The sequence below is a fragment of the Danio rerio genome, chromosome 4 (genome assembly GCF_052040795.2).
Source record: "Danio rerio strain M-AB ecotype USA chromosome 4, GRCz13ab, whole genome shotgun sequence".
Taxonomy (NCBI): domain Eukaryota; kingdom Metazoa; phylum Chordata; class Actinopteri; order Cypriniformes; family Danionidae; genus Danio; species Danio rerio.
This window is the reverse complement of record NC_141024.2, coordinates 61,730,001-61,757,961: the sequence shown is the minus strand read 5'-3', so window position 1 is coordinate 61,757,961 and position 27,961 is coordinate 61,730,001. Positions and strand designations below refer to the sequence as shown.

At 38.5% G+C, this 27,961-nt stretch overlaps 2 protein-coding genes across 2 annotated transcripts in view; one reads left to right on the top strand and one right to left on the bottom strand.

Annotated features, from left to right (window-relative positions):
* The window catches only part of LOC141381944 (tripartite motif-containing protein 16-like), an 89,114-nt gene that overhangs the window by 56,188 nt on the left and 4,965 nt on the right, over nt 1–27,961 (bottom strand). Inside the window, exon 4 of the mRNA XM_087250528.2 lies at nt 26,397–27,961. This exon is cut by the window's right edge and continues 156 nt beyond it. The gene's annotated coding sequence lies outside the window, so the exon portion shown is untranslated. The remainder of the gene's footprint in view (nt 1–26,396) is intronic.
* LOC141381845 (tripartite motif-containing protein 16-like) lies at nt 358–22,805 on the top strand. The gene is made up of 8 exons (XM_087250491.2): nt 358–1,179; nt 2,287–2,333; nt 2,587–6,381; nt 6,889–6,940; nt 7,267–7,344; nt 7,698–7,752; nt 9,377–11,188; nt 22,228–22,805. The coding sequence occupies exons 1-3, from the start codon at nt 890–892 to the stop codon at nt 3,114–3,116; spliced, it is 867 nt and encodes a 288-aa protein (XP_087106617.2). The 5' UTR covers nt 358–889; the 3' UTR covers nt 3,117–6,381; nt 6,889–6,940; nt 7,267–7,344; nt 7,698–7,752; nt 9,377–11,188; nt 22,228–22,805.

Here is a 27,961-nt window from a genome sequence, read left to right as displayed (position 1 = left end):
GGGAGCCCTGGGCTCAACTATCTCCGAGCTCAGGGTTCTCTCCCGGGACAGCATGCCAAACCTGCTTACAGCTGTCAAGCAATATCTAAGTATGAACTCTTGAAATCATATTTGAAGACCTTTAATATAGATTTCACTAATAGTTGCAGTCTTAGTTCACTGTTTGAAAACTTTAACAGGTTGTGTCTGTCTGTGGGTGTCAACATTCAACATTTCCGTGTGAAAGTAAAGCGCAGCAAGAACACAAATAAACATTATACCAGTGTTAATCCTGTTTCAGAGCAGAACAGTGGATCTGGAAGTGTGAAAGCAGCAGAGTTAAACACTAAAGTGAAGCTGTTTTGTGTCTTGCTGAAGGTTTGAGCTGCTCTCATATTTGTGCAGTTTCAGTTTCTTGAAAACAAATAAAAGTCTCATGATAAAGTGTCTGAAATAATCCTGATTACTCGCTCATCTAAAACAATATCTGGTAAAGGCTGAATGTGAAGGAGAGTCAGCAGTCATGAATATTGATCAGGTGTTTCTCTCCTGACAAAATAAAAGTCCCCTAATGGACCATCAGTGTGAATGTGACTGTGGGTCAGGTGATGAACACATGAAGAGAGCGGGTTTGTGTTTGTCTGAGCTCATTTTGTTTTAGTCCACAACAGAATCCCAATATAAATGATGAAATCAGCTCATTTCCTGTTGTGTTTTATACATGACTTGAAGATGATCTTCTGAGCTCAAGTGTGTCTTCTTCCTCCTCACAGCAGACTTTACAGCTTGATGTGGTGTATTATGAACAATGTCTTTGCTCTGTACACTTCTACAGATGATGTCGAGTCCTTGTTGAGTGTGAGTGTGTTTGCTGATGCGAGGGCTCGATCAATAAGGAGAGCTGATCAGGATGTGTGTGTTCATCACTGCTGTTGACATGAGCAGAAACAGCAGTCAGCATCTTCACAACACAAAGAGATGTGTGATTGTCCAACTGTGTGATGTGGACTATTGCTGTGTTTGTAGATTGTCTGGCTGTATGGTGACAGAGGAAGGCTGTGGTTTTCTGTCTTCAGCTCTGACTTCAAACCCCTCACACCTGAGAGAGCTGGATCTGAGCTACAATCATCCAGGAGATTCAGGAGTCAAGCTGCTCTCTGAACAACTGGAGGATCCAAACTACACACTGGACAAACTCAAGTATGTGGAGCAGCACTGCCTTTTTATTGTGAATACAGATACTTTGATACTTCACTGCTCTTCTAGTGTCCAGATATGAATCAAAGCTGTTAAATATGTCAGTGCACTGGGGCAGTTCTCACATTAAGCGTGATATTATATATCATATTAACACTGTACAGTTTCAGCATTGTAGTTGAGCAGTGAAACTTGTTCTCTACATTTCTGCTGAAGAACTGTACAGTATGAGGTCAGAGATGTGTGTGTACTGTTCTCCAAATACGTCCTGTGTATACTTTAACAGCAAGTTAAACTCTCCCTCATTAACTTCACAGACACAGAATGTCCTTTATCACACTTTAATAAGAGCGGAGTAAAACTATAAACAGGAAGAAAATAAACAATATCAATTTACATTCACAATGTGGACATAACAAAGATGTTTCTGGCAAATATTTCACATATCTTGTAATCTGGCTCTTTTCTGCTTCTAAACTAACATGAACACAAAATATCAGGCAATAAAAGTGATCAGCAGACAGTGATGCTGGTTCTGATATAGTCCAGTGACAATCACATGTTGAACAAACTCAAATAAAGCAAATGACAAAAAACTCCTAAACTAATCCTTTATAACTGAAGTATTATGAACAATAAACAGAACACAAACCCACCAAGCTTCCAAAGGGCGAGGAGGACTGCAGATTGGTCTGGATTCACTGCTCTCCAACTTAGCAATGTTTGGAGATGATGAAGAGGCATTTGACAGAAGATGAAGATCTCCATCATATTTCAAGTCATTTAACACTGAATTCTGCTTTATTATTGTGCTGCGCTTTTGTCAATTGATCATTGAATGAATCCTTCAGTCTTTATATCTGTCTGTTTCTGTGTTTCCATTCTGTTTTCTGTTTTCACATCTGATCTAAAAGCTCTGTGTGTCATTCAGAAGCTGATTTGACAGCTCCACACACACTCATGTTGTTTTACTGCAGTTATTAATGCACTGACATCAGCCAATCACAATCCAGCATTCAGCACACACTCCACATGTCTTATTGTGTGTGTGTGTGTGTTATAAGCTGATGTTTGTGTTCTGACTGAATGTCAATCTGTGTGTGTTTACAGTCTGGATCATGGAGAAGAGACGAGGATTACAGCAGGACCGCACAAATGTAGGACTACACACACACACACATGCACACACTCACACAATCAGACACACACACACACTTCCTCTCTCACACAAACACACACTCACACACACACAGCAGTGATCACATGCACACACACCCCTCCCCCCCTCTCTCACACACACACCTGCATGCACGCAGACATACTCACACACACTCCCTCTGTCACACACAGACACACGCATGCACACACACACACAGCTGTGGTTTTAAATGTGTGTGTTCTTGTGTTCAGATGTCTGTTTCCTCACTCTGGATCCAAACACAGCAAACACTCAACTCATTCTGTCTGAGGAGAACAGAGAGGTGAAGAGTGTGAGAGAGAATCAGCCGTATCCTGATCATCCAGACAGATTTGATGATTATTATTGTCCTCAGGTGTTGTGCAGAGAGAGTGTGTGTGGACGCTGTTACTGGGAGATTGACTGGAGTGGAGATGGTGTGTGGATATCAGTGTCATATAAGAGCATCAGGAGGAAGGGAAGAGGTGTTGAGTGTTGGTTTGGATATAATGCTCAGTCCTGGAGTTTGAGCTGCTCTTCCTCCAGTTTCTCATTCTGGCACAATCACTCACTCACTGATCTCCCAGTGAAGCCGCTCAGCAGTAGAATAGGAGTGTTTGTGGATCACAGTGCAGGAACTCTGATCTTCTACAACATCTATAGAGACACAATGAGCCTCATCCACTCAGTCCAGACCACATTCACTGAGCCGCTCTCCCCTGGGTTTAGGATTGGTTATGGATCATCAGTGAAACTGAGCTGAAGACTGACGAGAGATTTACCCAGAATCCTCTGCAGGAGCAGTCAGCAGCAGTGTGTGTGTGTGTGTGTGTGTGTGTGTCCGTGTGTGAGTGTGCGCGTGTGTGTGTGTGTGTGTGAGTGTGCGTGTGTGTGTGTGTGTGTGAGTGAGTGAGTGTGTGAGTGTGTTGTGCGTGTGTGTGCGCGTGTGTGAGTGTGTTGTGTGTGTGTGTGTGCGCGCGTGTGTGAGTGTGTTGTGTGAGTGTGTATGTGTGAGTGTGTGTGTGCGCGCATGTGCGTGTGTAAGTGTGTGTGTGTGTGCGTGTGTGTGTGTGCGTGTGTAACGGTTGTCGTATATTGGTGGAATTTTTGCGTCCCGTTCTCTCTCTCTTTTTCTATATCCCTCTCTTTCTCTCTCCCCATCTCTACCTGTCATGTCCTTTAGGTCCGCCTTCGCAGAATCTGATTGGTCAGGAGACCAGTCACTCATCATTGGGTGACGTGGCGCTGTCACATATAAGGACGCCAGGGAGAGCGGATGACAGCGCGCTTTTCCTTTGATCCCGTTTTTGTGTGTTTTTGCCGACATGATTTTGTTATTCGTTAATTTTGCTTAACTTTCGTTTGGATAAAATTATTTAGTATATTTTCTGCCCATTTTTGAACGAGATTGTGATTTCTGTACATTTATATTCGATTGTTTGTTTGTTACTTTGGCACAACTCTTACCTGCTCAAACCTAAAACAGATCACTGAGAGTTGACTTTGTCCTCAGAGTAATGCCTGGTTTATACTTCTGCGTCAAGTGACCGGCGCAACTCACGGCGCAGGCAACGCGCGTGGCTGTGCATTTATACTTCTGCGCGCTGTCTCCGTTGGTCTGCATTAACACTTCCGAAACGCTAGTGGGCAGTGAGGTGTAAATGTTCCTCTGTGTCGAGTTTCTTCGCTTCTGTTTTGCTATTCTGAACACTTCCTGGATGTACAAGTGACTCAAACTTGCTCATTTTGAGGCAGGAACCGGCGGACGTGCAACAACTTTAACCATGAGGTAAACACAGAACAAAACTTTCCATCCGGAGCTCCTTCACGGGACTCCACACTTGTAAACAATCGCTCGCGCGGCGTCGCGCCATTCGCGCGCCTCTCGGTCCCGCCCAGACTCGTCAGCGCTACCAAGCCGACCAATCACAGAGCTTATGCTACGCGTCGTTGCGACGTGTAGTTACATTTTTTGAGAGGTGCACGTCAGTGACGGCGATGGCCACGGCGAAGGGCTATGCGTCAGCGCCGTAGCATACGCCGGTGTTTGACGCAGAAGTATAAATCAGGCTTGAGGCGGACAGGGAAGATGTCGTACGACTTCCATCTTACATACACGTAGTCAATCCATTGTTTAAAACACCAGGTAAGAAAGTGAATGCCACTTATGTATTTGTTTTGTTTTTAGTTCAGAATAGGTAAGTTTACGGCGCTCGGCGCTGAAGATTTTTCTTTTCTTTTTCTTTTCATGTTCTAGTGAGGTAAGGGTTTCGCTTATGAGTTAGAATTGTTTTGTTATATTTATTTCTTTGATTTGGCTTCACTGGCGTCCCCTTACTCTTGAGTTGACCTAATTTTGTTTGATACTTTATGTATCTTTCTGGCAACTAAGCCAAAATTAAATTCCATCATCTCAGTAAGGTAACATGTGCGCATCATCACAGGGAATCACAAAAACATGATACACATAGCCATCTACACACAAAAGGTCCACTGTCCGGTCCCAGGTTGTGAGTTTGTTGCTAAGTATTTTTCAGAGCTGTGTTTCCATCTATGAATTTATATAAGAAACAATAAAAAAAGTTTGTTGTCATGAGATAATTATAACAATAAAAGATTGGATCCTTTGTTTTTTCGGTGTTGCCAATTTTATATTTGTTTTTTTTAATAATTATTTTAAACTTTTTATTGAGATTTGACAGTTTTTAATTATTTAAAATTTTAAATAATTATTGTGTGTTTTTTGCTGTTCAGTTTTTTTTTTTTTTTTTTGCATGGTCAGCATTGAGGAGAGAGTAACACATTTCACTGCAGCACTTCGTGTGTGTGTGTGTGTGTGTTTATTGGATATGTGATTGTGATAAATGTTGGCAGTTGTTTTAAAAGTATGCTATATATCAGGGGTGCTTAATCCTGTTCCTGGAGATCTACCTTCCTGCAGATTTTACCCAGCAAACACATAACCTTCCCCTAACGTTCCCATATGGGTTCCATTTGGTTATTTTGTTGGGAACCAAATAAGAACGTTCTGGGAACGTTTTCTGTAGGTTATTTTTTTTGGTAACTAAAATATAACCTTCCCAGAACGTTCTCTGCAGGGTATTTTCGATGGTTATTTTATAACCTACAGATAACCTTCCCAGAACGTTCCCTCTAGGTTTTATTTAGGTTTTTTTAACATAACCTTGAGAGAACCTTCCCAGAACGTTCCCTGTAGGTTAAGTTTGGGATTTATTTTACAACCAAAAGAGAACCTTTTTAGAACGTTCCCTGTAGGTTATTTGTTGGTTTTATTTTTGTAACATAGAGAGAACCTTCCCAGAACGTTCCCTGTAGGTTAATTTTGGGATTTATTTTATAACCAAAAGAGAACCTTCTCAGAACGTTCCCTGTAGGTTATTTGTTGGTTTTATTGTCGTAACATAGACAGAACCTTCCCAGAACGTCCCCTCTAGGTTTTATTCATGGTTTTTTTTCATAACCATGAGATAACCTTCCCAGAACGTTCCCTGTAGGTTATTTTTGGGGGTTTATTTTATAACCAAAAGAGAACGTTCTCTGAACGTTCCCTATAGGTTATTTGTTGGTTTTATTTTCATAACATATAGAGAACCTTCTCAGAACGTTCTGTGTAGGTTATTTTCATGTTTTATTTTATAACCAAGAGAACCTTCCCAGAATGTTCCCTGTACGTTATTTCTGTGTATTATTTTCATAACCTAGAGAGAGCGTTCACAGATCGTTTTTTATTATTGTACAAACACCCATGTGTGTTTTTAAATATTAATTATTTATTTATTTTTTGTTTCTGGACTTTGGTTTATTAATAAAATCACTTGATTTATTATTTTATTTAAAAATATTTAGTAATGTCATTTAGATATAATAATTTATATGCGTCGTCGACGTCGTCTGTATCACGTGATTAAATCAAACCAATGACGGGCGGCTGGAGCTCCGCACGGAAGACCTGTCACTCACACGCCAACTCCAGCTTCAAGACGTCGTCGGCCAGCTCCGCTAATCAGGTAGGTTTATCAGTTGTCTTTTGATTTCAGTATTTTTTTTAGGACTTTTTCAAAATCCTTTTGAATTTGTTCATAAACAGAAGCTATTATACCGAATGTAAAGGTTAATGAGACCATTAATCACATTGTATGGTACTTGCTATTTAAAAGCAAACGGTTAATTTATAACGGTCAACTCGTTACGTTAGCCACTTCAGAGTCCGTTTTCTGAGGCTAACGTTATATTATCTTCTACAACCACACAAATCTATTAACTTAAACCATTTTGCAGACATAACGGTGTTAGTTTTATTTATTGTTTAACTGCTCTTCAACCAAACCTTCGAGGTGGCCATATGAGCTAGTATATTGTAGAATGGCAACGTAAGTACAATAATGTTATCTGTAACGTTATCATAAAAAATGCACTGACATTTAACCAGCTTCACTCAGATATTCAGAAGTGTGCTATTTACAAAGGCTAAACAGATAATATTAGGACGTAATTAACATCATCTCTTTTTGTAGGCAAAGTCTAGGCTTTTGTGACAAGCTGGGAGAAGAGAGACTCATTGGCCTTGTATGTATAGGTTTGACACACACACACACACACACACACACGCGTGAATATATGCTTTATAAGAAACTTTAATATACATAATGATTTCTAATGTACAGATTATATATTATATCCTGTAAACCCAACCAAGTAATGTCATAATTATATTCAAGTTCATTTAAATCATCAAAATAAATGTTAAAATCTTGTTTTTTTATTTGAATTGAAAAGTCTCTCTGGATGCATTACTCTTCTTATCATCTTGTGCATTTTCAGATATCATTGAACATTCTCAAATTTTTAGGGGTATACGACAAATAATATCTGTTTTTTTTTTCTCTTTTCAGTACTGATCTCCATCCAGCCCCAGTTAAGCAGAGCTGAATCAGCTGATCAAGATCTCCAGTGTTACAACAATCTGCCAGGTACAGTAGTGTGTTACAGCAAATCCCTGCAAGATTTCGTAGCGTGAGCTTTCAAGTTTGAGAAACCCTTCGATATTGATTAGCCAGTAATCACTGTTGGATTATTAAACCTTTTTAAAACAGTATTTTTTTTTTCTTCATTTCCATTGCTCTTGGTAAGCCAGTTGAAGCACATTTGCGAATTTTTCATTGTCAATTTTAGTCAGTCATAATCATTTGTTTTGGGTCAATTTTTCATTTACACAATCAGTGCACAGCCCTGGAGTCGGATTGACCTTCTCCAGACCCAAACATATGGGTTATGTACAATATTTAAATCATTTTCATTAGTCTTTTCTTTTTTTCACTTGCAGATAAACAAAGATCCATCCAGGCAAAAGTTGCTGCATTTTTTTGATGTACATACAGGTACTTTTTTTCGCTGATGTTCATAAACATGTTTAATATAAGAATAACTTGTATTTAAATCTAATTAAAGGATTAGTTCATAAAGAAACGTAGGTTACGTCATTAATTTCTCATCTTTGTTTCATTTCAAACATTTGTTTATCTTTAGAACACAAATTATGATATTTTAGATTAAATCTAAGAGCTCTCTCATCCTCCATCAACAGCAAGGTTAAAGTTTCAAAATCCAGAAAAGGAACCCAAACAAATCCTCAGACCATATGTCTTCAGTGGTTCAATCAAAATATTATGAAGCTATGAGAATATGTTTTTTTGCACACATAAAACAAGAATAATAACTTTATTGAACAGTTTCTTCTCCTTTACTTGATAATATTCAGTTTGAACATCTTAAGGCACACGGTCTGTTTTAAGAGTTTTTTTAGTGCCTTTTCTGGACTTTGAGTGTCTCTGAACCCTTGCTGTCTATGGATGAGGGAGTCTCAGATTTAATTTAAAATATCATAATTTGTTCAGAATATTAACAAAGGTCTTGGGGTTTCGGACAACATGAGGATGAGTAAATGTTAACAAATATATATTTTCTTAGGTGAACTAATTTAATAATGCAACAATTTTAAGTAATTAATATTTTCTTAAATTGTTTAATGCAAAAATATGAATATTTATTTTTGTAATTTATATTGGACCTACATTTACATTGTACATTGTTACATTTTTTTTTAGGATATATAGATAACAATAAAATTATTTATCTGAGTTCACAAGAAAACACGAAAAAGAAAAAAAGACTACATTGCACAGCCTCAGTGTTTCAAATAACCTCTTGAATTTTCACGACTGTGATCCATAAGGCAAAACCCAATGCAGTTTCATAATTCAGTAGTACCGGTAAAATTGCTAATAAAAATGAATTTAAATTACTTGTACATTGTGTTTGTTTTCAGACATAATTATTAATATAATTAAGGGATTTCACAAGAACATAAACGGTGATGAGTGGTAACAAGAGTTTGTGATAAACATTACCTACAGTGCTCAGCATAATTGAGTACAGCCCATTCTGAAAATGAATTTCTATCCATTTCTCAGTGAATATAAGTAATGTATTTTGGTGGATTTAAACCAAACAGATTTATTAAACAGATATATTTATTTAAATGTTTTAGTCACATCTTTAGAAATAGAAAGATAATACAATTAAATTCAAGCATCATATTTGAAAAAATTTACAAACTACAAAATTGTAGAATGTTTTGTTTCTCTTGAATTTTGCTCTTTTTAAATGTTTTATTTAATATTTTTCTATAACATAAATTTGGGTGTACTAATTTTGGACCATTATCTTAAATTATTTTGTTCGATAAGCCCCAGATTTGGCTTCAGTACTGACTAATCTAATGTGTATGCACAAATATGATAGATTTGTGAGTGGTGTACTTGTTTATGCTGAGCACAGTATGTTGATTGTGCACCTAAGAACTTAAGTGCACTTCTACACTCTCTCTTTATCATTTAATTTAAATATGTGTTTGTTTGACTCTTTAATGCAAACAAGTAGACCGTTCTTCCAGCTGCTGTCAAAATTAATAATTGTTGTTTTTTACTGACATTTGTTTTACAGATGAACTACCTGGTGAAGCAATCCTTGGAGCTTCTGTGCACAAAACATGAGGACAGTTCCATCAGAATGACATGTTTGGTGCCTACAGCTTAAAATCAAAAAACTAGCAAGAAATCAGAGTTGAGAAGCATTCAACTACGTTGGTAGTTTAAAGGTGGTGATCACTGTGGTTCATTGGTTGGAATGCATGAGTCTGGTTTAGTGAACTTCGGTTGCTTTATTCCACATTGGTGAATAAAAATGTGATTTGTTCATAATACGCACAAATCCACCAAACAACGATAGTTAGCAACATTCAACTTCAATGCCAGTTGCTTCACTCAGACTGTATTCTCTCACGTGCACATCTTTGAAAGGCATATGTGATTGGCAGTCTGTTAGCGACCTCTACTGGACAGATTTGTTTAAAGCTTTGTAACACTGAGCTTTGTAACATCTTTATATTTGTAACATCTTCTATATATTTTTTTATTGCCTAATAATAATTGTCATACATTAAACCAAAGCCAAAAGTTTTCTAACTACTTGGAACAGTTGACTGAGCAAGCTTTTTTTAGTGGGTTTATTAAGTAAGTCCCACAAAATTATAAACATTGTAAACGGACAATGCAGATAAATTTCCAATATTAGATTTAATAAACATTTTATGACATCAAGTGGTGACTTGTTTTCCACATTTGTTATGTTTTTAGAAGGTTTCTCCCACACTTTTTTTACATTAAAGTTTATATTATTACATTTAAAATATTTGCTGATCAATTTTGTTGCTTAAAATGTCTTATTCATATGTATTTTTAATAATTGACCAGTCATGGGATCTATTATTAGTGCAATTCACTATATTTGAAACATTTGTTGTTTAAAATGTCTTATTTAAAAAAATATTTTAAATGTATTTTTAAATGTAATTTACTAGTGATCATACATATATGAATATTTATCACTTGAAACATGCATGCATTTATTTTGTTTAAAATATTTATTTATTTGCAAATGCTGATTATTTTAATAATTTACCAGATATGGATCATATTGTAATTTCTTACATTGTAAACATTTGAAAACCTATTTTGTTGTTTAAAATTTGTATTTTTTAATAAATATTGTTTTCCAGGTACTAATTATTTTAATAATTTGCCAGTTATGAATCATACAGCATTTGCAAATAGCTACATTTAGTATTTTTGTTGTTTAAAATGTCATAGTTTTGCAAATTATTCTAAGAATTGTCCAGTTGTGCATCATATTGTTCATGTAATTTAAAGATTTGCAATTCAGTTTTGTATTTTGTTGTTTAAAATCTTTCTATTTTATGTAGATGTAAACTATTTATATAATGTATCATTTACGGTTCTTACTATTTGCTTTTTCTGAACAATAAACAATGGAAAAAGTAATTTCTTTGGTCTGATTATTTGTGTTTAAGCATGTTAATGCAGACATTTAGAGACTGTTTAGGGGACTTTCTGGGGACGTTGTGCTAACGTCCCGGGAACGTTCTGCAAACCGGCAGGGAACATCTAGGGAACATTCTGCAAGCCCGCAGGGGACGTCGCGGGAACGTTCTGCGAACCTGCAGGGAACATTCTGCAAACCCGCAGGGGACGTCGCGGGAACGTTCCGCGAACCTGCAGGGAACATCCTGGGAACATTCTGCTAACCCGCAGGGGACGTCCCGGGAACGTTCTGAGAACCTGCAGGGAACGTTGTGTTGACGTCAAGAAAACTTTCCTGGCTAACTAACAGGGAACGTTAGGGTGTTTGTTGTAGGGACGTTCCCAGGACGTTCTGGAAACCTTCAGGGAACGTTATGTGTTTGCTGGGTAGTTGCTATCCATATCAAACACACCTAAACCAATTAATTAGGACCTGAACACCACTTGATAATTACAGGCAGGTGTGTTTGATATGGGTAGCAACTGAAATCTGCAGGAAGGTAGATCTGCAGGAACAGGATAGGTTTGATAACCCCTGCTATATACCATGGGGGTCAAACTCCAAGTTCCTGGAGAACTGCAGCGCAGCAGAGTTTAGTTCCCACCCTGCTTCAACGTTACCTGTAGATTTCTAACAAGCCTTAATTAGTTTGATCAGGTGTGTTTAATTAGAGTTACAGCTTAAAGTCCCAGTCACACTGCACTTTTCTCCCTATAGACTTCCATTCATACACATGTGAGTACTGCAGACCTGAAATGATAGCTCATGCGACAAATTTCATAATTCGCAGCATTGGAAAGTTCAAGCTTGGAGATCTCTGACCTGCGAAATGACATCATGTGATTGCTTGATACCAATCAAAGATCAGAACATGACCTCTCTGGCTTGCTTTTTCAATCTCTAATTATTTTGTTAAATTCCACTACTCACTTTGTTTAATTCCACTTTGCAGTGCAGTATGACAGAATTTTGCTTGCTCAAATGTTAGTGTGACTGCAGCCTTACTGTGCAGACCTGTAATATGTAAGACAATATTTATATCTGCTGATTTCTTAATTTTGTTATACTTTTTGTTATTTATTTGTTTGGTGCCAAAACAATAAAATAAATTTGTCTGAAAAATGTTATGCCTTCTATTTTTTAATAACAGCTAAGAATACTGATTAATTTTAGTAACACTACAATAACTATATATGACACTATTAATGTGTATGCAGTATAATGCTGTGATTTGTAACACTACAATACAGTAATTAACTGTACACCGTTTCCAGTTAGTTACCACTGCTGCTCTATTACAGTAATTAACTGGCAACACTGTTGCCAGCTACTCACTGTATCGGTTCAGTTACAGTAAATAACTGGCAACACTGTTGCCAGCCACTCACTGTAATGGTTCAGTTACAGTAATTAACTGGCAACACTGTTGCCAGTTACTTACTGTAACCGAACTTTTACAGTGAGTGGCTGGCAACAGTGTTGCCAGTATTCTACTTTAAAAAAACCCGGTAAGGTCTAACAGTGTAGTTTATCCTGTTGCGCATCACTGACAGGTCCTCAACTGTCTGTTCTCTCAAAACCTCTTTATGAACTCGACACCATCGACATACAGTTTTCCCTGAGAAACTTTCTGTGTAGCCTAGGATGGAATTAAGACCCAGGTTATCCCCACAAACCTGTGCAACGCTTGCTTTAATAGTACCCTTGAAATGTTTTGTGTCAACCTGAACTCCTTCCTATTCCAGATCCTTAATCTCAGACACAATTGGATCTAAGACAGCATTTATTCCATAAATTTTTTATGTCATCTGTCTTGTACACTGCCAACAAGAAGTGAGAGTTTAGGCTGGAGAGAAACTCAGGTCGCAAGCATTTAAGAGTAAAATAAACAAAGCCTAGCTTGTGAACTGAGGTTTTTGATCCAAGTGGGTTTACCATCTCACATTCATCGTTGTACAGTACAAGAGGAATGGATAACTCTTTGGAAAACAGTTCACTGGCTTTGAAGATTGTGCCGTCTCTAAAATCTTCAAGAGCAGTGCTCTCTTGATTTTGCCATTCAAAGATCTTGTCCATTGTCCCTGGACTTTCTAAAACCAGCTTTAGCAAAGGCCTTAAAGGAATTAGCTGAAACTTATCTTGGTCTGCCACTTGTTTTACAATCCCCGTCAATGTGTCTCTCTTTTGGGTGTATTAGACACCAGGGAAAGGCACTTCTTTTGGATGAACAAAGCATCCAGACTGTGTAAAGTACTGCATTTGCTTGTACTCTGACTCAAAGCCCTGAAATGGTTGAGCTGCCAATGCAAAATTTTCTAAAAAACTCTGGCTCTCAGGACTGTCAATGTGGCCTATGTCTCTTAAAAAAAGAGGCTGTTTTTCTTTGTAGGGATCCAACAACATCACTGACAAGGCTAGATGTGTGCTCTACCACACAATTAACAGCACTCAATGTCTGGGAGGAATTTGACCTTAATTTTGCTAAAAACAATGCTACCCTGTCTCTTATATTATCCTCCTGAAACTCATCACATTGTTCATCAGAAATTTCATCATGCTCCTCATCACTCTGTTCAACAGCCTCTAAAACTGAATTTGATGAATAGTTTTCAGGCTCAACCAAAGGGGCTTCCTCCATTTCATTGCCAATTTCATTAGCATGCTGCAGTAGGTGTCTTCTAAATGATCTAATAATACTGAATGTGCGATTACATTCAGCTTGAGCACACTGAAAGTATGTGGATGTAGAATAGACATGATGTGCAACTCTCAAATGTGAAAAAAATGCTCTGACGTCAGATCCCAAAGACCTTTTGCATTTAAAGCAAATGTACCCCATGTTGTGTACACCTAATACCTTTTACTTACATCAAGCACGTTCTTGAGGTACTTCTTGAATTTTAAACGAAGTCCAATAATAGAGATAAGAGAAGTCAGTGTGACATCATCTAAAAGAAGGAGGGTTTCTTGATCAATCTTCTCAGCTGTAAGACAAAATATGCAGAACAAAGTATTTTATGCAGATAACCATAAACAGTAATTGTTCATGTACAATCAGCTTTGAGTAAAACAAATATTGCTTCAAAAAATTAATTACTGTCCAAAAGTATTTTTGTCTCATACAACTAAAAAATACAAAAGTTGGAAGTGGCATTCTCATTTAAAGAAAATAATTCCTAACTGGTACCCAGTGCTAAATCAATTCATGGTAAACTTACAAGCCATATAGTTTGCTGCATTCACTATCAATATAAAGCTGTTTTGACTGTTTTGATCTGTATCGTATAAAATTCCACTGAAATGAAAGTGACTTGACTTTGAGCCAAAGATTTAAAGACTGTAAACATTTGATTACTTCGATTAACGAGCTACAAATCACGCATGCATACGAAAGTTGGCACACCTCAAACAAGCCAAAACCAACAACAACAAAAAAACAAAAAAAGTCTCTTGGAGCAGAATCTCAAACCCAACAGGAAGTTAGATATATTTTTAACTTTGTGGCAAAAAAGTAAATAAAATAACAGAAAGCCACTGGTTGCATGAACAGCATATTTAAAAAATTAAACAGCCAAGGACAAATTGCCATTTGTTTTTTAATCTCTCAGTAGTTTAAAGTGTTGAAGTGGCTACTGATTACTAGGGCTGCCTCTTACAATTGAGTAACCTTTAGTCGATCAAAATGTATTAGTTGCAGAAAAAAAAAAAAAAAAAATCCACATTGGTGAAGTCATGCAGATTGTTAATGTAACGGGGAGACTGACACGGAGGGATCCATTTTGCAGTATTTATTAAGTCACACTTTACTCAACATACAGAACGCACGTCTGTGCGAACACACAACATACACATCAATGAATATGGGCTGGAGATTGACAGACACAGAGTGATTACCAGGCATGGGTCAGAGGCAGGCAGCGTGATTCAGAGTCCGTGTAACAGGCTTTGGTCGTGGGCAGGCAGAAGGCAGAGCAGAGTCAGGAAACGGGCTGAAGTGGTAAATGGGAGATCAGGCAGGATAGAACGCTCAGTAATGCTGGCCGGGGCTAAACAAGACTTCGCACTGGTTGTGTGAGTGTGAGCTGCTTATGAAGGGTATGTGGGTCATTAGCGGAATGGAGATCAGGTGTGCTGGAATCAGGGTGAAAGGATGACGTAATGTTAGAAGTCCGGAGATGGTGGCCTTCCAGTAGTGTTGAGTCAAGAATGTCCTTACGGTTGATCCATGATCTTTCCTCCGGGCCGTACCCCTTCCAATCAATGAGGTATTGGAGTTGTCCACCCCGGCGTCTGGATCTCAGGATCTCGTGGATTTGGTAGGCCTCCTCTCCATCGATCATGAGAGGCGGGGGACCCTGTTCACCGGCTGCCACCTCCCTATCCGCCTCGGCTGGACCAACAGCAGGCTTGAGCAGAGAGACATGGAAAGTGGGAGAAATACAGTATTGATTAGGGAGTGTCAGTCAGAACTAAACAGGAGATATTTGTTTGTCTATTTGGAAAGGACCCACGTACCTGGGGCTGAGTTTCTTGCAGGGTAGTCTGAGGCGCAAGTCACGGGTGGAGAGCCATACCCACTGTCCTGGGGAATACGTGGGACCAGGACGACGGTGTCGGTCGGCTTGTTCTTTGAATCGCCGTACGGCGTGAGAGAGATGGGTGTGAGCTGCGTTCCATACTTCCTCGCAACTTCTGAACCATGTATCTACAGCGGGAAGTTCAGTGGTCTCGCCGGACCAGGGGAAGAGAGGAGGTTGGAAGCCTAGGACGCACTGGAATGGAGTCAAACCCGTTGATGCCTTTCTCAGGGAGTTGAGCATATTCTGCCCACATGAGGAATTTTGCCCATTCAGCCTGATTGGAATGACAGTATGTGCGGAGGAATCTGCCGATCTCCTGATTCAGACGCTCTGTTTGGCCGTTGGATTGGGGATGGTAGCCGGATGTTAGGCTAATGTTCACTTGGAGGTTCTTGAAAAAGGCGGACCAGAGTCGGGAGGTAAACTGGGACCCTCGATCCGAGACGATGTCTTCAGGGAGACCATAATATCGGAACACAAATTCACAGAGCAGTTCGGCCGTTTCCAGGGTTGTAGGCAGTTGGCTATGGGAATAAGGCGACAGGATTTAGAAAATCGGTCCACAACAGTGAGGATGGTGGTGTTTCCTTGAGATTGAGGTAAATCAGTGACGAAATCTATGGCAATGTGTGACCAGGGACGACGTGGGACCTCCAGGGGTTGGAGCAGACCAGCCGGACGGTGACGGGAGTGTTTGGACATCTGACAGGGTGAGCACTTATTAATGAAATTAATGATGTCTTTATTAATAGATGACAACCAGTATCGGGATTAAATTAGTTGCGCTGTAGCAGTACTGCCTGGGTGACCGGAGCTGGGGTGATTATGTACCTCTGCGATTAGTTTTTCACAAAGTGACGGGGGAACAAATATCTTATTCTCAGGACAGGACTGCGGCGTGGTACTGTGTTCAGAGGCTTGTAGAATTTCATGCTCGATGTCCCACTGAATGGGAGCGATGATCAGGGGATCTTTGAGAATGGGTTCATCACCGTTATCTGATGTTTCCTCATCTGAGAGGCGGGAGAGAGCGTCTGCCTTAACGTTCTTCGAGCCAGGGATGTACGTGACTTGAAAGTCGAAGCGCGTGAAGAACAAAGCCCATCTTGCCTGTCTAGGGTTCAGACGTTTACAGGATCGAATGTATTCCAGGTTTTTATGGTCTGTCATGACGGTGAATGGGTGCTTAGCGCCCTCGAGCCAATGTCCACACTCCTCTAAAGCAGCCTTCATAGCGAGGAGTTCACGGTTTCCCACGTCATAATTCCTCTCCGCGGAGTTGAGTTTGCGGGAGTAGAAAAGCACAGGGATGGAGTTTCTTAGTAGATAGGGATCTCTGGGACAGAATGGCTCCAATGCCAGTTAGATGCGTCGATTTCAACCACAAAAGGTTGCTCGGGATCAGGATGACGCAGAATGGGTGCACTGGAGAAGCGGGTTTTGAGCTGGTTAAAATGCTCGAGTGGCGTCTGGGTTCCACTTAAGGCGAGCATTATTAGCTTTGACCATAGCAGTAAGTGGAGCAGCTACTGAGCTAAAGTTCCTTATGAACCGTCGATAGAAGTTGGCAAAGCCCAGGAATCGTTGCAGTTGTCGAATAGTTTCTGGTTGTGGCCATTGCATAACGGAGTCGACTTTCTTCTGGTCCATAGCCACACCTTCGGGGCTGATGATGTAACCCAGGAACGATATACAGGTTTGATGGAACTCACACTTGGAAATTTTGGCGTATAACTGGTTCTGAATGAGGCGTCTGAGAAACGCTCTGACGTGCTGGATATGCTCTGATAAGGAATTGGAGTAGACCAAGATGTCGTCAATGTACACTATGACCCATTGGTTGAGCATGTCTCTGAATATTTCATTTACAAAAGCCTGGAACACGGAAGGACTGTTTGCTGGGCATAACGAGGTACTCGTAGTGGCCGTTGATGGTAGAGAACCCGGTTTTCCACTCGTCTCCCTGTCGGATATGGATGAGGTTGTAAGCACTGCGGAGGTCCAATTTGGTGAAATACTGGGCTGAGCGGAGCTGTTCGAGGGCTGCTGGAACCAATGGTAAGGGATAGCGATATTTGACAGTAATTTCGTTCAATCCTCGGTAGTCGATGCAGGGGCGTAAACTGCCATCCTTCTTTTTAACGAAGAAGAAGCCAGCTGAAGCAGGTGATGTAGATGGTCTGATAAAGCCCTTTTCTAGCTCCTCGGTAATGTAAGTGTTCATAGCTGCAGTCTCAGGTTGAGAGAGAGGGAAAATTCGACCACGAGGGGGCGTGGTGCCTGGCAGTAGTTCAATGGCACAGTCATTTTCACGATGAGGAGGGAGCTTGGTAGCTTTCTGCTTATTAAAAGCCTCGGTTAAGTCATGATAAGCCTCAGGAATTTTACATAGTTCAGGGTCTTCGGTGCTGGTAATCGTGTTGATCTGGACTGGGGAAACAGAATGCAGGCACTGGGTAAAGCAATGATCGCTCCATTTAATGATCTCACCAGTTCTCCAGGAAACTTGAGGGTCATGTAGTTGTAACCATGGTAACCCGAGGATTACAGAGTGTCGAGGGGAGTCGATGGCAAGGAGGGAAATCTCTTCTTCGTGGAGAGAGCCTGTTTAAAGAGATTGGTGCAGTCTGGAATTTTGTGTCCCTCTCCCAGTGGGCGCCCGTCAACAGCAGTGATGGCTAGGGAGGAATCACAGGAGGTTAGAGGAATGGAGTGAGTGATAGCATAGTGTAATCGATAAAGTTGCCAGCGGCTCCTGAATCGATCATGGCCATGGTCAAAATCTCAACTCCTTCGTGTTTCAAACTGACAGGTATACTCATAATGTCATTTGTGGTCATGAACATTGTGGTAGCACTCACCGGAAGGGTTTTAGGGGGAGGCTTGTTGGGATATAAAACCTTAGTATGACCTGGAAGTCCGCAATAGATGCACAGGTGATTTCTCCTCCTTCGTTCACGTTCCTCAGGGTTTAGGCGGGTTCTGCCCAGTTGCATAGGTTCAGCGGGGGTTTTAGGAGATACAGGACTGGAAGCAATTGAGCACAGTGGGTTACGAGTGCGGAGAAGAATGTCTAACCTTATGGATAGTTCGATCAGCTGGTCCAGTGTTTTTCCCTCGTCACGACATGCCATCTCTTTTTGCAGTTCTGGTTTCAGAGCCTTTCTGTAGAGTGTAGTAAGTGGATCATCAGCCCAGCCTGTTTGCGCTGCCAGAGTGCGGAAATGCAGTGCGAATTCAGCTGCGGAGCGATCTCCCTGTTGGATACACAATAGCTCCTCACCAGCATTACGACCACCCTCGGGGTGATCGAACACAGTGCAGAAACGTTTGAGAAAGTCATTAAACGAGGGAAATATCGGGGTGCTGTCTGGCCAAACTGCAGTAGCCCAGTCTAATGCTTTCCCTGTGAGCAATGAGCATACAAAAGCAATTTTTCCATTCTCGTCCTTAAACAGGTGGGGCTGTTGGGCGATAAACAGTTTACATTGCAACAGAAAGCCTTTACATTTTGCTGGGTTACCTGAGAATTTGTCAGGAAATGCCAATCGAGCTCCGGAGACTGTCGGGGGTTGTGTCACAACGGGTTGACTCAGTGAGTAGTTGGCGGTGAGTTGCACTGTGGGAGCAGCTTGCAGGTTTTGCAGTGATTTCACAAGTTCGTCTGTCAACTGAGTTAAGTGCGTTAGTTGCTGTTGATGAGTGGTCAGTACCTGAGCTTGAGCTGTGACTTCGTGAGACAAAACCTGTATGGCTGCGGGATTCATGTTGGGCGAAGTCTTCTGTAACAGGGAGACTGACACGGAGGGATCCATTTGCAGTATTTATTAAGTCACACTCAACATAAAGCGCGCACGACTGTGCGAACATACAACATACACTTCAATGAATAAGGGCTGGTGATTGACAGACACAGAGTGATTACCAGGCATGGGTCAGAGGCAGGCAGCGTGATTCAGAGTCCGTGTAACAGGCTTTGGTCGAGGGTAGGCAGCGAGTATCAGAGTCCGTGTAACAGGCTTTGGTCGTGGGCAGGCAGAAGGCAGAGTCAGGAAACGGGCTGAAGTAGTAAACGGGAGATCAGGCAGAATAGACCGCTCAGAAATGCTGGCCAGGGCTAAAACAAGACTTCGCACTGGTTGTGTGAGTGTGAGCTGCTTATGAAGGGTATGTGGGTCATTAGCGGAATGGAGATCAGGTGTGCTGGAATCAGGGTGAAAGGATGACGTAATGTTAGAAGTCCGGAGATGGTGGCCTCTGCTGGCCAGCGAGGGGAATGACTGAGACCGAGTCGGTGACAAGTCTTTTGTTTCTTCTTAAATTTAATTATCTTCCCTACAAGCTTTCTTTTGCTTTGTCTAAATTCCACCAGCAATGTCTGCTTGCTTGGAAGCTTGGTTATGTTCACAATTTTTCTCCCCACCGATTATTCTTATGGAATAACCGAGATATTACAATCAGAAACAAATTGTTATTTTTCCAAAGTTGGTTTCAAAATAATATTAAATGGATCCTTTGCTTGTTTGATGATGCAGGAAACATTCTTTCGTAAACCATTTATAACCTACCACTGTTTTCCAACTCGTCCTAATGAATTTAATAAAGTTGTTAGGCAATATCACCCGGTTTAGTTCACCTAGTTAAAAGTCACTGTACATTTAACTGTAAATTTGCTTTTAGAAGATGTTAGTCTGTTAGATAAGAAACTAAACATTAGCTTTGTGCGTCAAATTTTCCAATATAAATGGAAAATTTCGTCTACACTGTTAGACCTTACCAGGCTTTTTTACAGTAGAACACTGGCAACACTGTTGCCAGCTACTCACTGTAAAAGTTTGGTTACAGTAAGTAACTGGCAACAGTGTTGCCAGTTAATTACTGAAACTAAACCATTACAGTGAGTGGCTGGCAACAGTGTTGCCAGTTGTTTACTGTAACCGAACCATTGCAGTGAATAGCTGGCAACAGTGTTGCCAGTTAATCACTGTAATAGAGCAGTAGTGGTAACTAACTGGAAACTGTGTACAGTTAATTACTGTACTGTAGTGTTACAACTCACAGCATTATACTGCATACACAATAGTATGTCAAGGTGTTACTAAAATTAATTAGTATTCTTGCCTTTTATTAATTCTTTAAATTAATTAAGTTGTAAATTCTGACAAATTTATTTTATTGTTTTGGCAGCAAACAAATATAAAACAGAAAACGTAAACCAAAATTAAGAAATCAGCAGATATAAATATCATCTTACATATTACTGAGAGCCACAGGTCTGCACAGCAAGGCTGCAGTCAAACTAACGTTTAAGCATGCAAAATTCTGTCATATGGCTCTGCGAAAAGGAGTGGGATTAAACAAAATATTTAGAGATTGAAAAAGCAAGCAACTGGTCCATAATTTTTGTTCAGAGAGGTCATGGTTTGATCTTTGATTAGTCTCAAGCAATCACATGATGTGATTTCACAGTTCAGAGTTCTCCAAGCTTGAACTTTCCAATGCTGCAAACTGTAAAATTTGTCTCATGAGTAAGGATGGCTGACGTGAAACTGACGTTTCGACACAGTGTCGAGATCCCGAAGCGCAAGTGATTCGAAACACTGCACCGAAGCATGATCCGAAACACCCAGGTCACGTGACTAAAGTGTTTCGAAACACTTGAAGCGATTCAAAGCATTGATCATTTCAGAGGCGTTTCAAGACCCGGAGAATCTGCATTTGACTGGCATGATCAAGAACGTAACTGTGTCTTGTATGGCTTAGTGGACCGTGCGTGTGCACAACAGATCTGTTACAAATTTGTTTTGGGTTCGAATCCCGACTAGTCCAAATACTACAAAATCATGATTTTATATATTTTAATCATGTTACTGTTTTATGGTGTAGTCTAGATAGGATACAGCGGATATGTCATCAATTTAGCATCATTTTTGTAACACTGTAAAACAATAATTCATATTTTTACAGTACTGTGATGGGTTTAGGTTTTGGATAGACGTTAATAAAATACAATGGGAAATTTAATTAATAATATAAATAATTATTGTTAACTTCTGGCCACAACTGTATCTGATCTAGCAACAACCCTGTTTTATGAACAAAACAATACAAATTTATTTACAAGGTGTTTATTCGTATGTCATAGCAATGTTGAAACAAAACGATACAATAACAAAGCATTACCAACTGCTATTGAAGCATTTCAAAATAATTGTTTCAGTATGGATTCGAACCCATTATTCCCGCATGGTATTCACGGACTTTAACCGCTCGTATAAACCACTTGCAGATTCAGGGCTGCAAAGTGGGGTTTCATACCCTAATTTGCTCAACTGTTCTTTGCTGAAGCTGTTTCAGTGAAATACAATTAAAATGACCACTAGGTGTCGCCGTAGAATGGTGTTTCGAAACGTTTCGAAGCTTCGACACATTTGCTTCGATAGTTTCAGTGTTTCACGAAGCATCGCTTTGCCCACCACTACTCATGAGCATGCATTCCAGGTCTGCAGCATTCACATGCGTATGAATGGAAGTCTAAAGGGAGAAAAGTGCAGTGTGACCGGGACTTTAAGCTGTAACTCTAATTAAACACACCTGATAAAACTAATTAAGGCTCGTTAGAAATCTACAGGTAATGTTAAAGAAGGGTGGGAACTAAACTCTGCTGCCCTGCAGTTCTCCAGGAACTTGGAGTTTGACCCCCATGGTATATAGCAGGGGTGCTTAATCCTGTTCCTGGAGATCTACGTTCCTGCAGATTTCAGTTGCTACCCATATCAAACACACCTGCCTGTAATTATCACGTGGTGTTCAGGTCCTAATTAATTGGTTTAGGTGTGTTTGATATGGATAGCAACTGAAATCTGCAGGAAGGTAGATCTCCAGGAACAGGATTAAGCACCCCTGGTATATAGCATACTTTTAAAGCAACTGCTAACATTTATCACAATCACATATCCAATAAACACACACACACGCACACACACACAAACTGCTGCAGTGAAATGTGTTACTCTCTCCTCAATGCTGACCATGCAAAAAAAAAAAAAAGAAAACTGAACAGCAAAAAACAAAATAATTATTTTAAATTTTAAAGTTTTAAATAATTAAAAACTGTGTCAATTCTCAAAAAGTTTAAAATAATTATAGAAAACAAAAATAAAGTTGGCAACACCGAAAAACTAAAGGATCCAATCTTTTATTGTTATAATTATCTCATGACAACAAACTTTTTTATTGTTTCAAATATAAATTCATAGATGGAAACACTGCTCTGAAAAATACTTAGCAATAAACTCACAACCTGGGACCGGACAGTGGAGCTTTTGTGTGTGGATGGCTTTGTGTATCATGTTTTTGTGATTCCCTGTGATGATGTGCACATGTTATCTTACTGAGATGATGGAATTTAATTTTGGCTTAGTTGCCAGAAAGATACACACAACTGTTAGCATCTGTACATTATGGCAGTATGCAATATCCAATAAATACATATACTGTACTTAAACAAAAGTAATGTAAGAAGTTATACGAGGAGAGGCTAACTAGCTAACAATGTAGCTTTCAAGTACACAGTTCAAGATAACAACAATATAACTTAAAACACAGCCTTATTTTAGAAACCCTCAAAAACATTTGAACACATTTTACTTACTCATTTAAGATTCTTATTTAAGCCTAAAACATCAGACTCCACATCTGAATTGATAGACAGAGAATAGAGCACACTCAGCAGTAAACAAATCAAACACCTGGCTCTCTTAAAGGGCCAGCATTTTCTGAAAACTCTTTCTAACACCTTTGTGTTTAGAATAAGACGGACAGCCTGTGGGAGTGTGTGGTGATGCCTAAATCATTTTTTTACAGTTATTTACTGCACAATCTACAGAGTAACAGTGCAGTTATACTAATTAAACACACCTGATTAAACTAAATCTAAAGGTAGTGTGTTGAAGCAGGGCTAGAACTAAATTCTACTAGGCTGTGGCTTTCCAGGAGTTTGACAACCCTGGTACATAGCATATTTTCAAAGCAACTGCCTACATTTATCACAGTTATGCACATATCGTTTAATAAAAACAATAAAAATATACAATAATATAAACTTCATCCATAGAAAAAAATAAATAAATAAATAATCTGATTCTCATGTCGTTCCAAATCTGTAGTAAAAAATAATAAAAAACACAACAAAGATCATGATTTATACATTTATTTAGAAAAGCCTTTATACTGTTAATGGCACTTTTACTTGCCAGTTTTCCAGACAAATTCATTGAGTCTCTGCAAAAATGTATGTGCGTGTTGTTTAAGATATATATATATTTTTTAAATAACACATTTTTACTAGTTATTTAGCAAAATACTAATATTCTGTTGAAAGTGCAATTAAAAATCTTAACTATAGGTCAAACTAGGCAATTAAATTAGATTAATTATAGAAAAAGTAAACAAAGTTATAAAAATTATTGTGACAATTTCTTTGCTCTGTGTGAATATTTTTGTGGCATTGGTTGACTCCTGATACTCAATGTTAAAAACATAAAAGGAACCAAAGAAAACACAGAGATAAAATAAATATAAAATAGCAACATAAAGCATGAGAGTAGATGGGGCAGTAATGTTTGAACAGTAATTTACCATTTATTATCACAGTAAATATCTGTAATGGTACATAGAGTAAATTACTGTAATTTATTCTTTGCACTACAGAATTTCATACAAATCCTGCTCCTTTTACAGTAAAATACTGTTTCCTTTCATTACAGCTAAACGCTGGCTATTTTACAGTTATTTACTGCATAATCTACAGTAAGGGTTAACAGTGTAGAGGAAAGTTTTACTGGAGGTCTTTGGTTAAGGATATAGACTGGAATAGAACCTGGCTTTTACCTGGCAAATATTGCATTTTCCAACAAGGCAAAAGAAATGCATTTTAAAATTTTCCATAAAATGTACCCTGTAAAATTTAGTATTTACAGTTTTTTGGACATCGACAGCTCCTGTTCTTTCTGCAAACAAGCAGAGGAAACACTACTACAGGGGTGGCCAACCCTGTTCCTGTAAAGCCACCTTCCTGCAGATTTCAGTTGCTACCCATATCAAACACACCTGAAGAAATAAACTAAGACCTGAACACCACGTGATAATTACAGGCAGGTGTGTTAGATATGGGTTGCAACTGAAATCTGCAGGAAGTGGCTCTCCAGGTACAGGGTTGGCCACCCCTGCACCACTACATGTTTTTTGATTGTCCAATATCCAAGCATTTTTGGTCACTTCTAAATTCTCATATATCTGCTTCTGCCAATGCTGTGAATTGCTTTAATCTAAAAGACTTTAAAAGACCCAAAAGCTAAATATCTGGAACGCATCATACTTTTTCTTTTATCTTATATGGCAAATTTTCATTCACAAACAGAAATTCACAAATAATTACCCATCCTTTGTTTATTTTAGAATAGAATTTAACTCCCTCCTAAAATCACTTTATATTATTAAGAATAATACAAAAAAATCTAAGATTCCTGAAATATTATGCAGATGTATTTAAAGAAGATGCTCAATTTTGCTTTCCTTACGGTTATTTGGTTAAGTGTCATTGTAATTTCATTCATTTAATTTTGTTTGTTTAATTTAGTAATTTTAGTATTAGTATTATTAGTCTAAATCTATTAATATTTTTCCCTTTCTGTCTAATGGTATTATTTGTATTTGTATGTGATTTTAGATATTTTTTCTTATGACTATGTAAATTATTGCTCTTTTTAAAGATCTGTCTGACTTTGTTATGATGTGCTTGAATTGTCAGTTTAAGCATTAATAGAAAAAAAAGTTATTCTACTGGAGAAAGGTTTGTTTTAAAGCTTGTACACAGATATAAAGGGATTGATTAAAGTTTCAGGTTTTTCATCCAATGATGTACCTGCTGTTGACAATATTATTTTAACCCTTTATACAACATAATACTATTTAACTCAAAGTAAAGAGGACTATTGAACAACGTACGTGTATTAAGTGTCTTAATGAAGGTTTAATTGATTAAATAACATAATTTCACTTCATTCTAAGTATACATCACTATATATAACAAATGGAGTACTAGTTTTAATCAGCTCATTTGTGGCTGTTGTTTCTTGCTCGGACTTACTGGATTTACTTTTGGTAATTACTCTCATATTAAGAAACTGTTGAAGAGAAGCTATTTTGTTTCTATTCATAGTTTAATTTATTTTAAACAGAACATTTTTATTGCTTTGTTAATTTTTAACAGGATAAAATGCCCAAACGCAGAGAAAAACTATATATAATAAGTCATGACTCATGACTAAGAGTAAGTGGCAAAAAAAAAAAAAAGACTTTTATTTTGGCGTGGCTTCTGACGTCATAAGCCTGCGCCGCTCTCGCGCTGTGATTCAACGGCATGCACTAAATTCCAGGGGTTTCATTACGGCATGCACTAAATTCCAGGGGTTTCATTACGGCATGCACTAAATTCCAGGGGTTTCATTACCACGACGTAAAATGGGCGTGGCTCGGTCGGTGTTTGGGAAACGCCCCCTTAAAAAAAAAACAATACTGAGAGGTCACCGATCATGCGCAGTACAGGTTCTTTTTTTAGCGCGGTCATTTCAAACAGGATGATTATGGATAAAGAACCTACCGCGGTGGATAACGAGGGAAAAAACAATCATACAGGTTATTTTTTTGTGTTTATAATGTTATATTTTAAAGATTTCATTAGCAAAAACGGCTGACCTCATTTTACTCCGTTTTACTGTCTCTGGGCTTTTGTACTTCCATTTTAAACCAAATAATAATGGTTGTGGTAAGATTAACCGTGTTTTTGTAGTTTAAAATATGGTATTCAGTCATGTTTAAACAAATAAATACCACATTTTCTGTAATAAATCGTGGTTAATTTTTCTTTCTCGATCTTAGTTAATTAACATAACTCATATTTATTTTCTATTTTTATTTAAAGTCATCATACACAAAACAACTGGGATCAGGACAGGTATCTGATGTTACTGTATATAAAAGTGATCATACATGAAACACCTGAGATCAGGACAGGTATCTGATGTTACTGTATTTAATATAAAAGTGATCATACATGAGACCACTGGGATCAGGACAGGTATCTGATGTTACTGTATTTAATATAAAAGTGATCATACATGAAACCCCTGGGATCAGGACAGGTATCTGATGTTACTGTATTTAATATAAAAGTGATCATACATGAAACCCCTGAGATCAGGACAGGTATCTGATGTTAATATATATAAAAGTGATCATACATGAAACCCCTGAGATCAGGACAGGTATCTGATGTTAATATATATAAAAGTGATCATACATGAAACACCTGGGATCAGGACAGGTATCTGATGTTACTGTATTTAATATAAAAGTGATCATACATGAAACACCTGGGATCAGGACAGGTATCTGATGTTAATATATATAAAAGTGATCATACATGAAACCCCTGAGATCAGGACAGGTATCTGATGTTAATATATATAAAAGTGATCATACATGAAACACCTGGGTTTAGGACAGGTATCTGATGTTACTGTATTTAATATAAAAGTGATCATACATGAAACACCTGGGATCAGGACAGGTATCTGATGTTACTGTATTTAATATAAAAGTGATCATACATGAAACACCTGGGATCAGGACAGGTATCTTATGTTAATATATATAAAAGTGATCATACATGAAACCCCTGGGATCAGGACAGGTATCTGATGTTAATATATATAAAAGTGATCATACATGAAACCCCTGAGATCAGGACAGGTATCTTATGTTAATATATATAAAAGTGATCATACATGAAACCCCTGGGATCAGGACAGGTATCTGATGTTACTGTATATAAAATAAAAGTGATCATACATGAAACCCCTGGGATCAGGACAGGTATCTTATGTTAATATATATAAAAGTGATCATACATGAAACCCCTGAGATCAGGACAGGTATCTGATGTTAATGTATATAAAATAAAAGTGATCATACATGAAACACCTGGGATCAGGACAGGTATCTGATGTTACTGTATATAAAAGTGATCATACATGAAACACCTGAGATCAGGACAGGTATCTGATGTTACTGTATTTAATATAAAAGTGATCATACATGAAACCCCTGGGATCAGGACAGGTATCTGATGTTACTGTATATAAAATAAAAGTGATCATACATGAAACACCTGGGATCAGGACAGGTATCTGATGTTACTGTATTTAATATAAAAGTGATCATACATGAAACCCCTGAGATCAGGACAGGTATCTGATGTTACTGTATTTAATATAAAAGTGATCATACATGAAACCCCTGAGATCAGGACAGGTATCTGATGTTAATATATATAAAAGTGATCATACATGAAACCCCTGAGATCAGGACAGGTATCTGATGTTAATATATATAAAAGTGATCATACATGAAACACCTGGGATCAGGACAGGTATCTGATGTTAATATATATAAAAGTGATCATACATGAAACCCCTGAGATCAGGACAGGTATCTGATGTTACTG